Source organism: Balaenoptera acutorostrata, chromosome 4 (genome assembly GCF_949987535.1).
Source record: "Balaenoptera acutorostrata chromosome 4, mBalAcu1.1, whole genome shotgun sequence".
Lineage (NCBI taxonomy): Eukaryota > Metazoa > Chordata > Mammalia > Artiodactyla > Balaenopteridae > Balaenoptera > Balaenoptera acutorostrata.
Genome location: NC_080067.1, coordinates 111947841 through 111970139, shown reverse-complemented (window position 1 = coordinate 111970139; position 22299 = coordinate 111947841). Strand labels below are relative to the sequence as shown.

At 34.7% G+C, this 22299-nt stretch overlaps 1 protein-coding gene across 4 annotated transcripts in view; it reads right to left on the bottom strand.

Annotated features, from left to right (window-relative positions):
* Positions 1–980: 980 nt before the first annotated feature.
* Positions 981–22299, bottom strand: part of VGLL3 (vestigial like family member 3) — a 47808-nt gene continuing 26489 nt past the window's right edge. For all 4 annotated transcript variants that reach the window (XM_007164095.2, XM_007164097.2, XM_007164094.2 and 1 more), the window contains exon 4: positions 981–7290. In XM_007164095.2, coding sequence (XP_007164157.2) covers positions 7247–7290 — 44 coding nt within the window. In that variant the 3' untranslated portion in view covers positions 981–7246. The remainder of the gene's footprint in view (positions 7291–22299) is intronic.

Genomic DNA, 22299 nt, shown 5'->3' with positions numbered 1-22299 from the left:
TATGTTACCTTACATTTAAGGACTTTTTAAAAATTAAGAACCTTGAGATGGAGAGATTATCCAATGCAATTACAAAGGTCCTTAAAACTTGTAAAAGAGAGGGTCAGAGTGATCCCATGTGAGAAGGATTTGACCAGCCGTTGTTGGCTTTGAAGATGGAGGAAGGAGGCCATTAGCCACGGACTCCAGAAGCTGGAAACACCAAAGGAACAGATTCTCCCTTATATCCAGAAAGAATGCAGCTGACAGTTTGATTATAGCCCACCGAGACGGGTGCTGGATATTTGATTTATAGAGCCATAAGATCATAAATTTGTGTTGTTTTTAGCCATTAAGATTGTGGTAACTTTTTACAGCAACATAGAAAACTCATTACACTTGTCTAGTCTAAATACGGCAGACAGTTGAGAAGGCTGTGCCACATTATTTCACCTGTGATGATGAAGGTCTACTAATCGAAATGCTGATTTCCAGGCTTTGCATTTTCACATTACAAATTCATTTAATAAGAAAATAGAAGGCCCCTGTAGAGAAACTCCAGCTTCCTTTAAAAATAAGGTCTTGGACTTCTTTCCAGGTGCACTTCTTCAATGTCAATGAATTGTCAGGAAAGTTTTGTTTGTTCTTCCACACTACTTACAGAAGCTCCATATCAACAAATGTAAAAGCAAAACAACAAAGTACACCTCTCCCAAAGAGTTAATTGATAACTTCAGAAGCGTTGTGCTAAAAAATTCACAAGCCTCATAGCGCATTTCACCTGCTCTTCTATTATAAACACTTGTTTTGTAACCATACAATCCTCACTATGACATATAAATCCCTTGGCTGTAGAAATTAACCTCATTAAGAAAAACTAAGGTGGTTTAATTTCTAAAGATATTTGTAATTTGCTTAATTGAATAAGAAGAAAAGAGAGAGCTTTAGTTAATTGTCAAGAAATGCAGACAAAACCAAATTGCTACATTAAAATATAAACATTAAGTTCACATTAAGTTATTTATTGAAAAAATTGAAGATGACATTTGTTTTTATTACAAAGTCCTCCATCATCTCATATCATCAACATATAGCTATGAGACCTGCATTTGAAGAGTGAATAGAAATACAAAAATGTCTCTTCCTCCAACCCCATGAAAAACAACAATAAAAAATATGATTTTATAATTAGGCTGTGAAGCGAAAAGTTTTATGAATTACATATATTTTGTAAATTAAGAATGACAACAGAGCTAAGATTAGTTAATTTCTCTTTCTGGACATGTAAAATGAAGATAGCATAAAATTGCCCACAAAACTAATAAATCTGGAATTTTTTTGTATTTCAGGGTTGTAAGATAACATTTATATTACAAGTTTTCAGTTCACTTAATCAAGTGACAAATATAAAGTTCACCATACTATGTATTTTTTTTTTATAAAAGCTTTCACCTTATCTAGATTTATGTGATGAAAACAAATTGAATCTATGTTTTCCCTTTCAATATATGCACTTTAAAATACAAAGAATTCACATGAAGACCCTTCCCCATATTGCATATCCAGAAAAATGTATGGAATAGTAATTTTAAATCAGATACAATATCCAAGATTGTAAATAGTCTAAGAAATTAAATCAAGTGTGTAAATAATCATTAATTTTTGCCCTAGCCACAGCATAGAAAAAAATGTACACCTCTATCAGTATCTCTTATCAGTAAGAGATATCATTAGAAAACTTCACATCTTATGCATATACCAAAAAAACTAATGAAAGAATCTTGTATTCTAAAAGAGTTATTCTTAGGGCAAAATTTAGTAGTCCAGAAATTGTTAACAAGGAAGCTAATCGATGATAACGTGGCATTTTCTAGGTGTCATTGTTTATTTACACAAAAGAATTGGTAAATTACACTTAACTCAATGATCATTTCTTGAAACTTTAAAAGAAGATTTAGATAATTGTATTGGATCAAATGAATTGGCATTTTCAAGAGAACATTAGTTTGATCAATGATCTGAAACTATAAAAATATTTTTCAAACAGACAAAAAAACACAATGGACAATAAAAGGAATAAGAAAATTATGATATTTTAACTATAATGACTATTTCTATACTTTGGAAAGTGTATAGAGGGAAATTCCCAGCGAGCACTAAAAGGAAAAAACCCACTGAAGATTCTGAAAGTCTGTTCTGTGCCCAATCTCCATGACCAAGTTACCAATTAATTAACTTTTTTTTTAATTAATTAACATTTTGAAGCTATTAGAACTGAGGTTCCCTTGCAGGCCTCACCCGTTGCCCACTTTCCATTTGTGTGTAGTTTACATATCCTTCTTCAACATACATTATTTTTTTTTTTATTTTATTGAAGTATAGTTGATTTACAATGTTGTGTTAATTTCTGTGGTACAGCAAAGTGACTCAGTTATACATATATATATTCTTTTTCATGTTCTTTTCCATTATGGTTTATCACAGGATATTGAATATAGTTCCCTATGCTATACAGTAGGACCTTGTTGTTTATCCACTCTATATATACTAGTTTGCATCTGCTAATCCCAAACTCCCAATCCTTCCTCCTCCCACCCTACCTCTCCCTTGGCAACCACAACTCTGTTCTCTATGTCTGTGAGTCTGTTTCTTCAACATATATTATTAAACTAAATTTTTACCTTGATTTTTCTAAAATGACTTAAATAATAGTTTTAATGTTTAATAATAGATTTAAAGGATTCTAGGGCCATGTTTTTAGAGAATACATTTTAATTTCTCTCTCAAACCACCTTAAATTTTTTGAAAGATATGTCTTTTATCCTGAAGGAGGAAAAAAGACAACTGAGTCCTTAGGGTCCTGTACATTAAAATTGGCAGGCTGATTTCAGTCTTGGTCTCATAGTTTCAGCTTTTCTGCTGTCCTGTCTGCTGTGAAGATGCTCAATCACAGGAATTTTAACAGCCATCGATGCCCCTTTGTAACCACAATGGCTCAAGTGAACCCTTTCCATCTTCAATAACTGACACAGTGTCAACATCTGCTTCCAATGAAGTTGTTTCTTTTTTTCTCAAGTAGAATAAATCTGCTGACTGAGATCATAAAGGGTTGGGGTTTTTTCCTCCTCTTTTCATGCAGAACGTTTTTTCCACCATATTTTGCAATTTTTTCTCCAAGTCAAGTAAAAAAAAAATGGGATAACTTCAAAAGAGATGTTTTTATTCTAGGTGCTAAGGAAGCCCAAAATATAATGAAAAAATTAAAACTTTGGTGATTTCATGAAAATGTCACTTTAATTTTGGGGACAATAATACACGGGGTCCTGGATGAATAAAAGTTTGGAACATGTAAGAAAACTCAGAGTTGGGTCTACATACCACTAAAAGGTTAATTTATTTTCCTTCATAAACAGCACACTAAAATAGAGATAATTTAGAAATTTATGTTTTATCTTCAACATCTAGTAGAAGGCAAAGATTCTCTTGCAACAATTTCTTACAGAAAGGCACAGTCATATCTATTTGATTGCTACAGAAATGGGTGTGGAAAGTAAACAGAAGTGATGTTTGGGAGGTCAATTTTATGATTTACTCACTCAGCTGATAGGTATTTGTGGTATCTGTCATTTATTGAATGTCTACTATGAGCCAGATGATTGAGTATATATATATGATTTCCAGCCTGCCAGTTAGGTATTATTATCCCACTTTACTCATGAGATAAATAAACGAAGCACCAAAACACACATCTAATTATGGCTAAACCAGAACAGAAAATGACCTAATGTCCAAGCCAATGTTGTTGGTTTTTTTTTTTCATTAATTCATTCTGCTTCTCTATTTATCCTCTAGTCGATCTGTAACATAAATACTAGCCTTTTCTACCTCTTAGTACCATTGTCCCATTGACTTAATTTGGCAAACCTTACATAACCAAGGGACACTCAGTAAGGGATAGAATGCAGTTTCTAAAAATATAGTTTTGATTGCCATTTGTATAATGAATAACGAGCTCCTCAAGGGCACAGTTTATGCCCGTGCCTAGAATTTTTTTTAAAAAAAAGGTTTTTACAACATTGAAGAAGTTAATTTCTCAATTATTTGCAAACCACTTGTTATCATTTGCAAAATGTAGAGCAATATCGGCCATTTTTGCTTAAAATAGTGATGTAAATAACTTTAAGCGGAAAGAGAGAGGAAAAAAGCTAAAGGGGAAAGTTAGGAGGGGACGGTTAACCTTAAGACGAAGCATTGATTTTTACATTTAGAGGTGCTTTTCAAATAAACAGTGAGGAACCAAATAACCCGTAAAGATCTACCTAATCACTATTTTGTTGTTTCTTAGTTCATGATAGTTCAGTGGTTGAAGCATAGATTCGATGGCAAATCAATGAGATGATTTTCTAGGGTCTAGCTCACAGATCTTTAGAAAGCTTGAATAAAGCCTAATTTATAAAATAACCAAAGGTGGAGTGGTTCCAAATGAAATTGGGGAGGGAGATGGTAGCCCTCAATAAAGCAGTCTGGAAGCCTCCAAAATTAACAGTACCATTTTGGTGCGAGAAAACCAACCCAGAGAGTGACAGCATCTTAAACTTAAACTCAGAATCATACTAAATTACAACTCATCCTCTTTTATGACTTTGGTGGTAATAGTGGTATGATTATAGCGATGGGATGTGAGACAATTACAGAGACAGGCACTCATCTTTTTTGACTCACCTTTTGGTCCACTCCTTGTATATGCAAGGACCCAGTCCCTGCGATGTGCCTGCGACACCTGGGCCCGTTCTCAGTGGGGGGTCTCACTCACAAATCTCTCCTGTGTACAGCAGGATTCAGATCCCCAACTTTTCTTGCGTCCTCAGAGCCAAGCAATGTTTTATCAGAGAGTTACCAGGAGTGACACAGGGCAGAGTGTCACCCTAATTTCAGGGTGAAGCTATCTAATTGTCAGCTCTCTCGCCTTAAATTCAATTCAGTGGAGAGTAAGGAAACGGGCAGAAAGTCAATACGTTTCTTCTCATAACTGGGAAAATCCAGTTGAACGATCTGAATGAGTTGGAGTACAACCCTGTTCTAAGAGAAACTGCAAAGGAAGTTAACAGGTTCCAAGGGAAGAGGAGGAAAATAAATATCCCCAGTGAGTCATCCCATGGGAGCTACTGAACACTGGTCTTTGAGAATTCAGGAGGACACAAAGTAAAACAAATTTTATAGATTCATTCAACCTTGTGCTACACAGATTTAGGCAAATTACAGATAATTGTATCAAATCAAATTGTAGATCAAAATGTAGATAATTTAACCAAGCCACTCCCTAGAAATCTAAGTTCATATCATTAGTAAGTGGAAGATTCCTTACGTTTGGACCTCACATTAGGTTAAAGGTGCATACTGTGTTAAGAGGAGTCTGGTTAAGAAGCAATAGAGTGATGAAAATACAAGAGAGTGTATAGATTTATAACTCATAAGATGCACCAGGAAAGAAGACTATGGCATAAAAATAGAGATAAGGGAAATATTTGAAAATTATCTGTGAGAACTCTGCCTAGCTAAGCAGAGACTATGTTGTTCTTATATCTAAAATGTTCACACATATGAGATACACTATTTAAGATGGAAAATGTATTTCATTAAACATTTAATTTCACATGGGTGAGGACAGGGATGGGAAAAATTTGAGAAACATTTTTTAACAATCTAAAACTTCTATATAATACTACCTTTTTAATATGAGCCATCTCTGGAAGCAAATGAAAGAAAGAATGGACTTTACATTGAAAGTCCTTAAAATACCAATAACGGCTACCTTTATAAACCTAATCTTTTCCTAATAGCATTTTAATGATAATCCCAACTTTTTCTTATTTAGATCCTGAGGGCCATGTCAAGTTGAATCCTGAGTCCTCAGTAATAAATTTCAAATAATAAGTTGTCAATTTATTAACCTAATTTCAGTAATTGTAGTATAAATCCCAATTTAAATTTATCTTGCCCCCATTTTTTATTAAAAAGAACTAAATCAACTAAAACCAGAGTTAAACAGACAAAAAAGACACAAAAACTGATTTAAAATATTACATATGCAATACATTATTTTTCAATTTAAAATGATGGGTAACACTCTCAGGAACAGCCATTGAATTAAAGGCTTTGTGATGCGTCTAGTACCTTCCCAAATATTATCCCTTCAAACTATCTTCAGGAAAAAAAAATTCACTTAAAATATGGCAAAAAATTGCCATGAATGAATAATTATAAACAAGAAAAATAAGTCACTGGCACTCAAAGTTAGCATGATTAAATGTGTTCTTTTTCCAGTAGTTGGATATAAATTCTGGTTCCATTTTTCAAAGTCAGATGGACGAGAAAGATAATTATATACTCTAGGCAAACTCTCCATCTGATTGAAAGTTTATGCCAACTTTCTTCTCAGTCAACCTCCAAGCAGTCTTTGGGAGAAATCAAAGTAATGAAATAGCCTTTCTTTAGTGTGATCATTAAAAATCTTCCTTTTCAAGCTTTACATATAACTCAGAGCTAAGTGAGCTAGCATGGAATTAAATCTTCACTGAGATTTAATGTAAAACAATACCATATTGGCTTGGCTATGGTGCTACTTTTGTAAAAAGGAGAAACTATCAAACATTTGAGGTAACCTAGAAAGCACAGAGCGTATCACAGACATCTTAAAGCCAAGCATTTTAAACATTTTTGCCAGTGCTTCTCTGAGAGCAAGTTCTTTAAACAGAACTTAACAATTTTTACAATATTAAAAAAAAAAAACACATCCCTCAAAAATAGCCCATCGATGCTAAATCAAACTTTCTGTATTTTTACAAAAATAGATGCACATAGAGCTACAAAATTTTATTCCTGAAAGAATGATCATTTTTTTTGTGGTTCATCTTTTCCTGACAAGGTGGTTGGTTCAAAAAGAAAAAAAAAAAACTCAAAAAAAGTGTCGAACTGAAACAAAAATTAAACCATGTATTGTTAAAAGCAAGACAAAAAATAAAAGAGTGTTGCACAGTTGGCAAAGGCTCAGATGAGGGAAAAAATAAACAAAAATGCTTTTCTTCAATGTCTATGACCCACTCTGCTTTCTCAAGAAAAGGCTCCAAACCAAAGTCAGCTGGATAACACTTCCTCTTTTCCTTCCATGTCTACTGTGTCCCACTGCAGAATGACAAACCCTGGCAGCATCTTTTCCCAGTGGGCCCATGGATTCACGCTTCAATCTAACTTGCTAATACTGTGTGTTTCAGTACCATGGTGAGTCCTTACTCTTGTCTTGATGCTGTAGACCTAGAAAAGGTGACAATGAGAAATAGAAAAGAATCAATATACGTAGCACTCAAAAATGGGCATAATCTACAATGCACTATGTATAGAAACCAAAAAGACAATTGAGCTTACAATTTTCAAAAAGCCAACCAACACAGTAAGTGACAAAAAAACTCTAGAGCAGTGTTATTTGCATGGTACACATTCTTTACTATGGTTTTATCTTACTACAGTAGGTGTGAATAATAAATAAAATAATATAAATGAAGATTTCTTCCTTCTAATCCCAAAAGGAATTGATATGGGGGAAAATGATATAACCTGTCTTTGGGCATTTAGGCAGCGCTTCAGTTCATACTTTTCAGCAACCATCAAATGACAGTTTTGGACTAAGGTAGTGGCTAAATTTACCGATTTTTATTGCCTTTTCTTTCAGAAACTATTTAAGATGGCTTATAAAAATCCATATCTCAAAGCCAGAAAATGAAATTTACAGATAAGTTTAAAAATAGGAGTACAAAAGGAAAATATGTGAACATGTATGAATTCCAACTCAAAGCTCAAATGATTAGGACGAAGTATATCAAAGAGGAAACAGAAAATATGACTCTGATTTGGTTCTAATGTAGTCAATTGACTAATTTCTGATGTGGGCAATTAGCACACCATCTTCAGCTTACACTCACTTGAATCATTTTATTTTTGTCCTGAGGCATAATTGTTTGGAAGAGCGAAGACTCCAAATAATGGTTGCTCTTAAGTTGTTTAAAACCAAATACCTAAACATGAAGAGAAGGCTATTAAATAAGTGAGTAGAAATGCAGTGTGACTGCTGTTATGTGGGTGCTAGGATCCCAGGCTGTCTTCTTGATTTTTTAACCTAAACCTGTTGTAAGTCTGGGCTGGATGTCAGAAATTGAATGGTTAAATGAGCCAGTATGGCTTTCAATGTAACTGTTACTAAAACAGCTGTAGTGATTTCATTGCTTGTCCTTCAACTTGTTAAAGAACTTTATAAAACAATGTGTGTCATTATAAAACAGATACAAGTAGTCAGTCATTGCTAGGAGACATTAAGACAATCTACAAAACAGATTATATAAAGGGAGGAAGAACAAATAAAAGAAGTCAGAGAAGCACCTCATAGAAACACAAGGCACAATCTCTGGTTTATAGCATTTGTATCCTGGGAAAAAGCAGCGCTTCTAGAATGCCAAAAGATTAGCTCCATCTTAAGTTTTTTCTCATGTATACTAGCATTATGTTTAGATACAGTCAATAGTTTTCCTTTCCCATTTCAAAAGAAGAAGAGAAGGATAAAGAGAAGCAGGAAGAAGAAATAAAAGGATCTGGGATATACCAATTCACTCTAAGTTTGCTTTATTCATTTTCAAATAATTTTGTGGTCAGAATAATTTGCAACCTGACAAAGTCTCCGTTGGGTGACTTTTATAATCTAAACCACCTTAACTGACAATCTGCTGACTGCATAAATATTTTTTTCATTATTAAAACGTCTCATCTTCTGTATGACTCAGTATTTTCCACACTTGAAGACTACATCAATCTATAGAATGTCAGCACTGCAAGTCATGAATAGTGTTGGAATCATCAAGTGGTTTGAGTGTCTTTTTTTCTTCTTAAATAAAAGCAATCCTTAGTTTGCCTTGCAAAGACAGATGACTCCCTCAAAAGCATGTTAGCCTTTTTCTGTGGACAAGGATTACATTACTTAACAGAGCCCTAAATATTCTAACCAGAATAACTGGTTGGAATAAATTTCATTATAACTTCGTCTCTTCAATTGTTTTGTTTCTAAAACTTTGCATTACTCCAAAGCAAACCTTAAAAAAATCAATTCATCTACGCCCTGAAACATATTAAATAGCTAATGTTGTCCTTTTGGCTTAGCTTCTTCTTAGTGATGGGACATATATAAAATTTTTACTTTGATTACTAGGTATCTATACCTGTAAATTTCAAAATAGGTGTAAGTAAAGCACAAGAAAATGAACAACCACAGGCAAAAGACCCTACTACTAGTAAGTTGTAACAGGAAAGCAGGACTATGATCTTTCTTGTTAAACACTTGTTGAAGGAAGATCAGAATATTTAAGAATCAGCCAGTACACTTAGTTTTCCAAGTAAGGGTGAAAGGGGACAAAGTCATTAACCCATGATCCTTATGTGGTCTATATATATCTTTAATCCATGATCCTTACATGATCTACAGTTACTTGGGGTTTCCCCAAATTTTCTTACCAGAACACAAAATCAACTCTGCTATTATTTTGTTCCTATTCAGGCTTTTTTTTGCCTTCTCAATTCCTCAACTCAAACCTATATGCAATTAGTTTATAACACATTCTGAAATCTGCCCACTGGCTAGCTGAAATCACCCATGTTTTTCTCTTGATGTTAGTAACTCAGTTTTAGTTTTATTGTTTAGTCTGTGAGACTTTCCATGAAAGGAAAATAAACATCATAACAATAATGTTAGCAAACACTTTCTTAGGGCTGAATATGCCAGACATTGTGCTGCTTTACGTGAAATATCTCATTTAATGCTTCCAACCATGCTAAATATATATATATATATATCCATTTTACAAATGAGAAAACTGAGAGTAAGAGAGATTATGTTAACTATGAAGTGGTAGAGCCAGGACTGAAAATAGGTGGTCTGATATCGGAGACAGTGGTCTTAACCACAATGAATATGGCTCCCCCTATGTGGACTATATTGTCTGTAGGCTGTGACACTAGCCTATACTCCTGCAACTCCCTGAGTCAAAATCCTTTCATTAAATTAATTCGAAGAAAAGTCAATACATTTTTTTAACACCTTTATTGGAGTATAATTGCTTTACAGTGGTGTGTTAGTTTCTGCTTTATTCCTTTTTGCACTGTTTAGAAACACCCTGATTTAACAGAACTGATACCAGTGTTAACAAAATAGCTCTCCTATTGTGTTTTTTTAAACTATACATTTGAAAAGCTTTACCCAAGACACAGCAAAGGATTACACAGTAGTTAGTTTGTTATACTTCAGATGAAGACTACTCCAATCGTGTAATGGACATGTTTTATTAACTGATGTGTTTTTTTGATATGTATCTTTAATATAACCACTCCTCCCTGCCCCCCACAGACCTCCCCAGTGTGAACACTGAAGACATAGGGTGGCCATTTGACTCATGAGGTGGTTGTCAGAAATGGGACCAAAGAACAAAGACATCACATTGTTGGCTTCAGAGTTTGAGTCTGGGATGGAGTTAGGAGAAAAGCCTGAAAGGAAATGCAAGCCCACAGACCCAGTTCCTCCCTTCAGTTCCAACACCACCACCACCACCTGACCACCAAAAGAAAAGGGAAAAAAAACCCAGACCCAGGAATAGAACAAAGGAAGGACGAACATAAGAAAGAAATATAGAATAATTAGTAGCAGGAGAGAAGTCTTGGTCACAGAAGATCATAATAGGATTTCCCTTTAAAATTTGAAGAATCTGACTATATATCAAGGCATCATAACTCATTTTCTCATTTTCTAGCTGAGATTTTTGGGAGGCTGTTGCTTCACAGATTCATCTCTTGCAAAAGGCTCTGGGAGTAAGGAAGTAGAGATGGCAACAGGGTGTGTCTAGGCATAGAAAGCCTAGAAACTTCCCCCTCCCTAGTTTCCTTCAACTCCAACGTGTCTGATGAAAAGATCTTAAAGTTCCCATGGGCCCCCTGCAACAATGATACAGAAGTTAGTTCAGAGAGATTTCTGGCAGGCCTGCTACTACATTCCATAGTAGTGGGTACCCCATGGAAGAAGATGTGGGTATCCCATGGCAGAAGATGTGGGTACCCCATGGCAGAAGAAATGGCACGAGCCACCCCAGCTGAGCACCTTGGAGGGATGATCACCAATATTAGGAAGCTGAACTCGAAGTAATTAGTCATTGTCGGGGGAGCACAGTATGGAGAATGCACAGAGAAACAGTGGGGGGAGGGGAGAAGCTTGCAAACAAAGGCCAAGATAGGAATGAAATGACATGGCCAAGAGCAGAGAGCAACCTCTCAATCAACAATGTTCACAATGTGACAAACAACGTGATGCAATGTGAAGCAATCCCTAGGTAGAGCGTGAGGGAAGCATCTGAGAAGACGTTTCAACTCTACGTGGGACAGTGTTTTAAAAAACTGAGCAATGAAGATATCATTGGGCTGGACTATGAATACTAAGAATTGACGAAATTACTGTATAGCACAGGGAACTATATTCAATATCCTATGATAAACCATAATGGAAAAGAATATGAGAAACAATGTATATATATATATATATATATATATATATATATATATATATATGTATAACTGAATCATTTTGCTGTACAGCAGAAATTAACACAACACTGTAAATCAGCTATACTTGAATAAAGTAAATTAAAAAAAAACTGATGAAGTTAAATTTTCTGTTATGTGGCAGAAATAAATAGTAAATTGGCTTACTGAAAATGTTACACTCCAGCACACCTGAGTTTTAGGGACTATGTGATTATCAGAGTCATATCCACTAGAAAAGCATATCCTACTTCTAAGGAGGCATAATCACTTGACAACATCATTGACTATCGCTCATAAGTAAGTTGAATATGCTTCCAATTAATTTTATTGCTGGAGATAAAAGAAGTAATGTGGTAACCATGCACTGGTGAACATGCTGTTGATAAAAAGAGAAGAAGAAAAATAGGAACATAAAACCTGGATGTGCAGGTAGAATATTTTATGACTGAAAAGTAAAGAAAATACTTAAATGAACTTTTCATTTCATAGATATTAAGAGTCTAGAAAACCCTTGTGGATCAGAATGCTTGCTATTAGACTAAAAGAAGCTGGTAGCTTATTTCTACATTAAAAATAAAAATGAATCCCTGCTTCATCCTTGCTTTAATAAAGAAAAGCTATAATTATTACAAATATAAATATATACAACACTGTATTGGATGCTATATCAAAATATCCAACCTTCACCAACAACCTGACATCTAACACTGACATACTGTCAAATGATCACAAACTATGTGATGTGAGAGACAGTCATATTATCTTCTCCTACTTTATAAAATTATCACTGTTAATGATCATACAACTACATTTGTTTGTCTGAGGCCCAGAGCAATCAGTTTAAATGCTAGTTAAGAATTTCTAAATAAGATCTACATGGGGGTAACACCTTAACACTAATGAAGGGAAAAAAAATAAGAGTGAGGGCTATCCAATTTGGGAACTATGATTTCATTTCAGGTGAATATCAAGATAGATCATGTTTACTCACCATGGAGACCTCCCTTTATTTGTTTTTAAAACATCTTTGTTTTTTTAAACTTTAAAACATCATAGATTTGTTTAAAAATCAAGTTACAAAGTATTTCAAAAGTAAAAGTTCTACGTAATGTACCCTGTCATCACACAACTTGCTGAGTATACTTCAGATGTACATGCATACACCACTGTTTATCCTGTGCTACAACATGCTTATTTCACCAGCAATATTATCTTGGAAAACCATTTCATGTCAGTATATGTAGATCAACCCTTTTGAAGGGCTACACAATATTCATTCTTCCCTATACCATAAATTACCCAGTACTCTATAGATATGCATCATTCGGATACACACACACGTGTGTAAAAATATATTTGTTACTTATGTGAATATTTTGGTAGATAAGAAAAATTCCTGAAAATGTTTGTATAATTGCTGAACCCAAGCATATACCCACATTTATGCTTACATATTTCATCATGAGGGGTGTGTTTCAGAAAGTTTGTACCAATATTCATATTTTTACTATTATTATCATTATTATAGATTAAAAGTATCTAATCATTTCAATTTACATTTCTTTCAATATTAATGAAGCTGAACATTATTGAGATTATGGCATTTCTTCCTCTGTGTTTTATCTTTGGCCTATTTTCTACGCTTTTAAGAAAGTAATTTCCTCATTGATTTCTAAATGCTTTTTGTATATTAGGTATATTAGCATTTTTTCTCATGTATTACTTGTATTTTTGGCCAGTTTGATGAGCACTAAGTACCTCCATACTTAGTACTTAAATTTTGGACAATAGTTCTTTTAAAAGTCGTCACAAACAAGATGCATTCTTGAACCAGACCAAAGATTAAATTTATTATGACACTTAAATTACAATTATTCACTTATCATTACAACTCTTATATACTAAAACAATAATAAAAGATACCTAACTATGACCGAGTAATAACTGATTAGCAGAGGGAGGGTTTTCAGTGTATAGAGACATTTTCTCGGGGTACATTTAGAATTGGCTTAAAATCTCCACACTGTCAGAAACAATGAGGTGAAAACTGTCTGAACCTGCTGAAATATCCTTAATTCAGATTCAAAAGAGGAGTAGAACTTTAAAGCTCTCTGAACCTGACGTTACCGGTAGACCGTAATTTCGTGCATTATTGTAAGAAGCATGACACCCACACACCTGCGGCCAACATTGCAGGTGACTAGCAGTTCAGTGGCCAGGTGTTTCCCACTGCTCCTGGCCCAGGTGGCAAGCCCCCTTAGTCTGTCTGCCCTCTCAGACGTCTCCTCCCTCCGAAACCACAAACTCATGCACAGACTCTCCAGCCTTTGCCTTTAGCGATATCCACTACCTCAGACTTGTGCACTTTAAATGCCCAGCTGGAAGGGAAACTGGCAAGTACTTTAAGCATAAGAATATGGAATTACAAATCTGCACCAGCCATTCTAAAACCGACCTTTTGGACAAATATATAATATAAATCACAGAGTTAGGTAGTTTTTGATCACAGCAGCAATTTACCACGTTCAAAATGTCAGTGTCAGTGTGATAACCTCTTGGCTGAGAGAAGCTGGGGACCAGGAGGTGCAATATGGCATGAAGACACCTCTCACCAAGTTAGTGACCTCAATTTCAAAGCAGATAAAAAGTAACTTTGAAGACAGAGACAAAGAATAAAGCAAAAAAGGAATGGGGAAGAGTGAAATGAAATACCCTCTGTGATTTCTTCTACAGACTTTCTCCCAGAACTGGAGAAGAGCAAGACCAGAAAAACGCCTGGATCACTTATTGTAACTGAAACCACAAGTTAAAATACTCTCAAGAGATTCTAACCATCCAGACATCTGCTGGATAAGAAATACAGCCAAACATGCATCTTTAAAGAGGTTTCTAGGTTATGCAGTGACAGCTTTACGATCCAGAAAATAGATAATCCAACCAAAGGAAGAGCTAATCTGGATCCACTGCTTACCCATAAAACCTTAATTAGGGACACAACACCAATACAGCAAACATTCTACCTGAAACTATGAGTTAGTTAAGAACTCTAAAATTTTAAAACTTACTTCAGAACTGCAGAAATACAATGTAATTTTTATGCCCATTTAGTTTAAGTAATCAATCTTCCCATTAAATCAAAACATATTGGAAAATATTCAGTAAGAATGAGACATGGTGTATATAGATCAATTCTACACTGACATCAGTAATTTTTCATCTCACTTCTATGTGACACGAATACAAGCTCACTCTCTGACATTATCCAGAAACGTCTGTCCAATCCAAGCAAACATAAATAGGGCTTCAATGATTGTGAAGATGCTAGATGTCACCTGATACTGCTCAAACAAGGCAGCTATGAAAATAAGCATTATAACACATGCTTGTGGTCAACAAAAATTAAATGCCCAGTTTATCAGGCTGTAACCAAACAAAAAACGGCATATTTTGCTTCTCATTGGTCTCTTGCAAGACTTTTTTTGGTCATCTTTTTGCCAAGGAATTCAGAACATGTTGGCCACAGACAACTGTTTGTGAAACCTTGTATTGTTGATAAATAGAACAATAAGAGAAGAGTTAGACAGCCAAAAAGAGAATAAAAAGTATCTGTAAATTCCACAGGCCATATAGAAATTTTGTATAGAATCTTTGTAGCTTATTTGAAAGTCAATGTGAAATTGCCTGGGGACAAGTTCTAAAATGGATTTCTTCATTCGAGCTGTTTCTTTTAGATGCATGCCTATATGTGATACAGGAAATAGGAAAGCATTACTGAAAAGACAATTTGCTGATACAAAATACACTGACCCCTGAAACAAGCCTTTTAATGCTTTGAGTGGTTCTCCATTAGAGTCATGTTAGAATTAAGTATGAGTTTATTGAATTTCTATAGCTCTCCTCTCAGGCAAGCATATAAGCTTCTCTTGGGAAGACACTGTGTACTTTGACAACATCCCCAATCCCCATCCCCAATCAACGACAGGTAGTTGATGACAACTCCTTCAAGAAAATAATCAAAAGATAATGGTGTTGCCCAATTTTGCTTGCAATTTTTAAGAAAACATTTCAGAAAGCAAGAGATGCCATCCAATTTATATAGCTACTGATAGCAATTTGTTCACAAAATTAATACTAGAATGGAAAATGAATCCGTTTTTAGTTCACAACTTTTGAAGATTAGCATGTATTAATTGAGCTTTGGTGAATCTAATTATACGCATAGTCTAACTTCCTTATTCTGCACAAAAAATTTCCTTTCGATCTATGTGAGTGTCAAGAACAAATATCTCAACCATCCATAAGCACAATGGGATAGGATGTACTTATTTAGTAACCCCTACCACATGGTAGAGCGTTTAGATGGAGAAAACTATGTTTAAAAATGTCAAAGATGTATATTCTGATGACCCTTCAAATCCTTATCTTCTTGATTCTTTATCCTCCCTTCTCTCATAATCTGCCCAACCAATACAAAAGCACCCAGTTTTCAAGGTATGGCCAATACCAGCAAACACCACTACTGTGAAATTTGACTCCAATATATATCACAGCTATTCTTCAAGAACAGAAACAAATTAAATTAGAAATAGTCAGGAAGTGATAGAGGTATTTAAAGTTTGCATCTCAATTATGCGTGATGCTTCACATCTCCAGTGTGACTTTTTCTGTTTGAAATGCACCATATTTATTAAGAATAATGAGAGCTTTAGCTCTGCACCATGTGTCACCATCTAGAAAACACAACCACGTTCATTAGTGCATTGGAATCTCCTAGTTGTGTCAGAGTAGGGAGTATCATCTCCATTTTGCATCTAAGGAAGAGGAGTGGAGAGGTTGTGAGACTTGCTCAGCATAATATAGCTACGTGAAGATAGGGGTCCTGGACTCTATTTTTTGGCCCTCTGCTTTTTCCATAAACACCTCTGCAAAGATTAACGTTCCTGTATTTACCATCATTTTATGAGCCCCGAAGTTTGGGGGAAAGAGTAAATTATTGATAAAATCAATCTTTCTCCTCTCTTTTTCCTTGTCTCTTTCTCTTACACACACATATGCACATACATACATACATATATACATATTTTTTCTCTTATTCTCTCCTCCTTAAACTCATATTAGTGACCCCAATACCTTCAGCCCCAAAAGGAAACACAAATTGGCAAACTAGTCTTCTCTTCTTTCATTGAATTGTAAGTACATGTACACATATGCAGGATTTCTTGCCATCCATTTTTTACAAAAAGGGCATCTATAGGCACTTCCTCATCTTTTTTTTTTTGTTTGTTTCAGTCAGCAATACCACACAAAACATACTTCACTCATAGATTACCTTCTTGATGGCAGTCACTTGATTCCACTCTTTTGCTACTATGAATATTGTCACAATGCACATTTTTGTACCTCTATCCTCATATGCTGCTGCTTGTATTTGTGTGGCATAGACTCACAAGAGGAAGAATACTGTGCCAAAGGTTATGAGAATTTTTAACTGTAATACATTTTCTAGTTCACTTTTTTAAAAAGCCTACAATTCTTTAATTTTCTACCAGCAATGTATGAAAAATAGCATTTTCCCTTAACCAAGATGTCTTTCACAAGGATTCACACACACATATCACACAGGCAATTATTTGTATTATTATGCAAATGCATCCTAAAACATTCAGAATCCTCTCAGAAGGCTTCTGCATTTGTCCTATAAGGTCGGAGGAGGACCTGTGGGAAGAAATCCCCAGGTTTCGGGTCTTGTGACATTACGGCACCATTCTAAGGATGAAGGGCCGGGAGAGAGCATGGGCAACATCTACGTGGCCCTGGGAGAGCCGGGGAGTTTCATTAAGGTCCTGCAGAATCCAGCCCTGGATACTCAAAACTGACAGCAGTGCTCTGGAATGCATTTCTCCCTCTGATTTACCATTCTGCTACTTTTCATGCAGATCTCACTCTCTGGCTGGGATCTCCTGGCCTTTTGCATGCATCTCGAAGATGGTTTCCATTACCCTTCTGGTCACGAAACTGTCATTCTGGACATGTGCCTTATACAACTAACACCATTCAAGAGTGTGTAAATACTGTAACATACCTTTGGTGTTTTTTCTTTTTTTTCCCTCTCAGTGGAAAATAGACTTATGCCATAGGCCAAAGAAAAAGAAAAAGGATTATAGAAAGTGTGAAGCAATCAGTTGTTAATTACTAAAGTCTTTACTGTCACCAAATCATAATAAACTGTAAAAAAAAAAAAAAAGTCCACAGGAAGTATCATTTTATAAACATTCTTCCTAGTATTTTTTTTAACCCACAACTATTTCTTTGTGACATTTTAACTATTCTAATTGAGATATTGCCCTCAAGGTAAGTACCCAGAAATCTATAAATCTCTATCGACCAGCGTGACTGTCATTGAAAAATCACATAGTCCTAGGGATGGCTTCTGTATTAAAATGCCATTTAATGGGTCTCCCTGCTGAAATCAAATGATTAGAAGTAAGCTTCTGTGTCTATTCTATTTTACGACATTATTAAATAAAATTCCTTAACTTCTTCATTTATAAAAATCATTAATAACATCAGGAAAGACTTCAATGAATCACCAACCCCATAACCTTCCTATATATATTAAATGACTAGTATATATGTTCCAAAGAAGCGGTGAAATGGAAAAGAGAGAAACTGCTTGTAGTTGAGCTCCTATCGTATGTGTTGCTTTGATGCCTTCTCTTCTCTATGCTGAAAAATATCTTGGTGTTTTAATATTTTTTAGAGCTCATACTGTCCTGTTAATTATTACTGTGGCTCTCAATGATCTCTCTCCAAATTTAGCATATTTCTCTTTCATTATAAGGCCTGGAATTGGGGCACTAGGCTATCAGGTAAATATTCAAATGTCTTAGGTTCGTAACTCTTGGTTTCCTTTGGTCTTTTATTGTAAATGTATATGTTTAGAGAGAGAAATGATTTCCAAGAAGTTACTGGATGCAAAGCTCCATGATTTTGATACCCTTAATATTCCAAATAAAAGCTTGTCAGCACCAGACCACCTAACAGGAAGCATGGGTCTTGAGAGGTGATCTAGAGAGATGGTAACTTACAGGCTGGATGGAAAAGCAAGTGGTAACTTTATATCCATTTCTCTTTCATGGAGAGAAACTGCTTCTCCATTTGCTGCTCTAGTATGTGAGCTATTTTTACCTGGCTCTTTTACTTCCTATATTTGATAAAACAAAGATATTTATATTTCTAATGGATTTCAATGTAAAGCATCCATATAGTATTAAGCAAGACTGATCTTAACCAATGAAGTAGTTTAATTAGCTTATTTCAAAGGGAACACTGTATAATAATTTTGAGCAATAATAATTACAACTTAGATTGCATTAAAATGCATTTTTGGTCATTTATGAAAGACGTCTCTCACAAAATATTCAGATTAGAAGATTCAGATTAAACCAGATATATATATAAAACTATAAATATATATGTAGAACTATGAACACATATATTTATACATATATAAGTGCATATATGTATAAACATTTACACATATATAAATATATATATATAGTTTATAGGCCTTATATCATAAAAAATTCAGAAAACCATCTAAGGTGATTCTACTTTTATGATATTATCAGACACATAGTGTCTATGAAGAAAAAAATAAAAGAAGGGCGTTTGTGAACTCCTAACTTCCCTATTGTTGCCCAGTGTTCCGTGTTCACTATCAAAATTTAAGAGCTCAAAAATATTTTTTCCAGGTTTCTTAACAGTATTTCTATTTGCAGGTTAATCAAGCCCATTGGTATAAAAGTCTCTTCAGAAATAATTTGGTATATGCCTCAACATTTGAGAGAATACTAGAAACATAGCTTCCTGTACTTACGGAAAATTTCACAAACCTGCATTTTTAGATCTATTGATTATTATAGTTACAGTTTTTCTCTGTCTCATAGGAACTGATGTCCCATTCTTTGATATATAATCTTGATTTCACTCAATATCTGAAGGTATTTTCATCAATGAGAGGTGAATGTTTGATATCTGGCTATAATCACACTTTGGGGCGGAATCACATAATGATTCACTCATTGAATCTACTACTTATACAAATGTATGGTTAATGCTTATATGATAAAATGTTTGAGAAACCAGAAGGTACATCAATATATGTAAATGCTCTTTTAGCTCCAGATTTCTTAAACCTGTGATATAGCACAGAATATTGTTGAATATCGTTTTATTTTTTAATTTTAGGCTAACCTAAGTGTATCTTGTTAAAAAGAATATGTACACCTCAGCTCTAAGTTGTTTATGTATATTTTATATTGAGTTATTGTAACATTTCTCAAAGTAAAAAAAAAGATAAATTTATAACAAAATTGGAGTTAAAATAACTTGAGGGAGCCTAAGAAAAATATATCTGTGAATCTAGAGATGAAAACAAGCTCAAGCTATGAGCAGCTTGTGTTTATAGAAAAAAAGTCATACCACAAATCATGACTCTTTTTCCTTTCTGTAAATTTAAATACAGTGGATGAAGTAGAACTTATAAAGTCAACTTTGTAATTCAATAACAAGACCTCATTAACAAATCTTTACTTGAAAAATTAATTCAAACTGGCTGGAATATACAACATTGTATGTCCTACATTAGGTAAATTATTGGTAATAACAGGAAATAAGAATGACAACATTTCCATAAGATGCATTTTTTTTTGGTTATGGCCACTGACAGATGAAATTGTAGTTCAGAATTTACTTAATGTCATCATGAAAAAATCTGAGCATGATAAGAAGAAACATATTCTTGCATTCATATATGCATATCTAATAATATATTGTATCACAATCACAAATATTTCCACATTTAACTCTCCTCTCCCTAACACACAAAGTGGCCCCATACAGTACTCTGAAATTAATCTGCCATATCCTGGGTCTTCCCTTTTTCAGCTTACCCTCCTAGGTATCATCTTCAGCCCCACCTGTCCTTCCTAAACTATACCTCTTCACAGCAGCTAAATGTTAGGTGAAAGTTTCTGATGGAAGTTGAAAGCTACATGGCTTTTATGATGGAAAAAAGGAAACAGCATTTCCCAAAGAGCATTCCATGAGAAGTTAATAAGTATGCTAAAAACAAAATGTGCCCCAAAGAAAATCAGATTGGAAAATCTCTTATTAAGCAAAATTTAAGATGTTTCTTTACTAAAGAATGCATAATAGCCTTTTATACGCTAAAGTGAATTCTGATCTCAGAGAGATGTACGTAGCAGGCAATGTTAACAGATTCATTTCACCATAGACCTTTCTGTTTTTCAATTAAGCCCCTCTTATCACATTCAGGAACTATTGTTCCCATGGAAGCAATAAAACCCAGTTTTGAGACTGCTAAAGGAAAGGGGAAAGTGTTATGTGGGATTTTAATAACAGCCTTTTGGTAAAGATGGGTATTTTGCACAAGGAGGGCAGATACAGATGCCCTACAATCATATCAACACACTGATCGTTCTGAGTGATGTATATGAAGTATCCATTCAACAGAGGGAGCAATAAGTGACAGCAAATCAGGCAAGGCAGGAAAGTAGGGCCAGGGCAGGGTGAGGCAAAATTTAAGGAGGTATGTACTTGCACGTCTTGGAAAGTGAGTATCTCTTTAAATTTTGAGTTGAGGCACCTCACTCTCCTCACCCTAGCTTGGGCCCTTCAGAAAAGATGGACCATCTCTCCTCATGCTTGTAGAAGAATTTTGTCTACCAAACCCCAGAACTCTTTTCTATTACTGTATTACGATACTCTGTAATTAAATTAAAAAAAAATTATGCTTATAGTAAATGCTCTTTGAAATATTTTCAAGAAATAGAGAGGTATATAAAATAAAAAGTGAGGTTCTCTCAACCCCATAGTTCTACTAGGTACATAGCCAAGAGAACTGAAAACATATGTTCACCCACAAACTTGTATATGAGTGTTCATTACATTATGCTTATTAGCCAAAATGTAGAAACAAACCAAATACTGAATGAATGAATAAACAAAGTGTGGTACATTCATACAACGGAATAGTATCCACCCTAAAAAGGAATGAAGTTCTGATACATCCTGTATGGATGAATCTTGAAAACATAGGCCAAGAGAAAGAAGGCAGACACAAAAGGTCACATACTGTATGACTCTATTTATATGAAATATCCACGGTAGGAAAATCCATAGGGGCAGAAAGTAGATTAGTGGTTGCCAGGTAATAGTGGAAGGAGGAAGTATGGAATTTCTTGTGGAGGTGATGGGAATGCTCTATACTAGACAGTGGAGATGGTTGTAGAACATTGTCAACATACTAAAACCCACTGAATTGTATGCTTTCAAATGCTGAAGTGTATGATATGTGAAATATTGTTCAATAATAATTTTTTTTTTCTTTTTTTTTTTAATAATAAATTTTTTAAAGCTAAAATGAGTGAAGGTCTGATCACTTTCCCTTAGGTAGCCAGAATTTATAGTGTACCTACTATGTGCAGGGCACATCTGTAAATGTTTTACTTCATTAACTCATTTAATCCTTGAAACCACCCAATGAAACATCTTTTAAAGATAAGGAAGTTGAGGCACCAAGCAGGTTAAAAAATTTGCCCAAAGCCCTGTAGCTAGGAAGGGACAGAGCTGGGCTTACAAAACCAGGCAATCTAGCTTCAAAGCTCACAT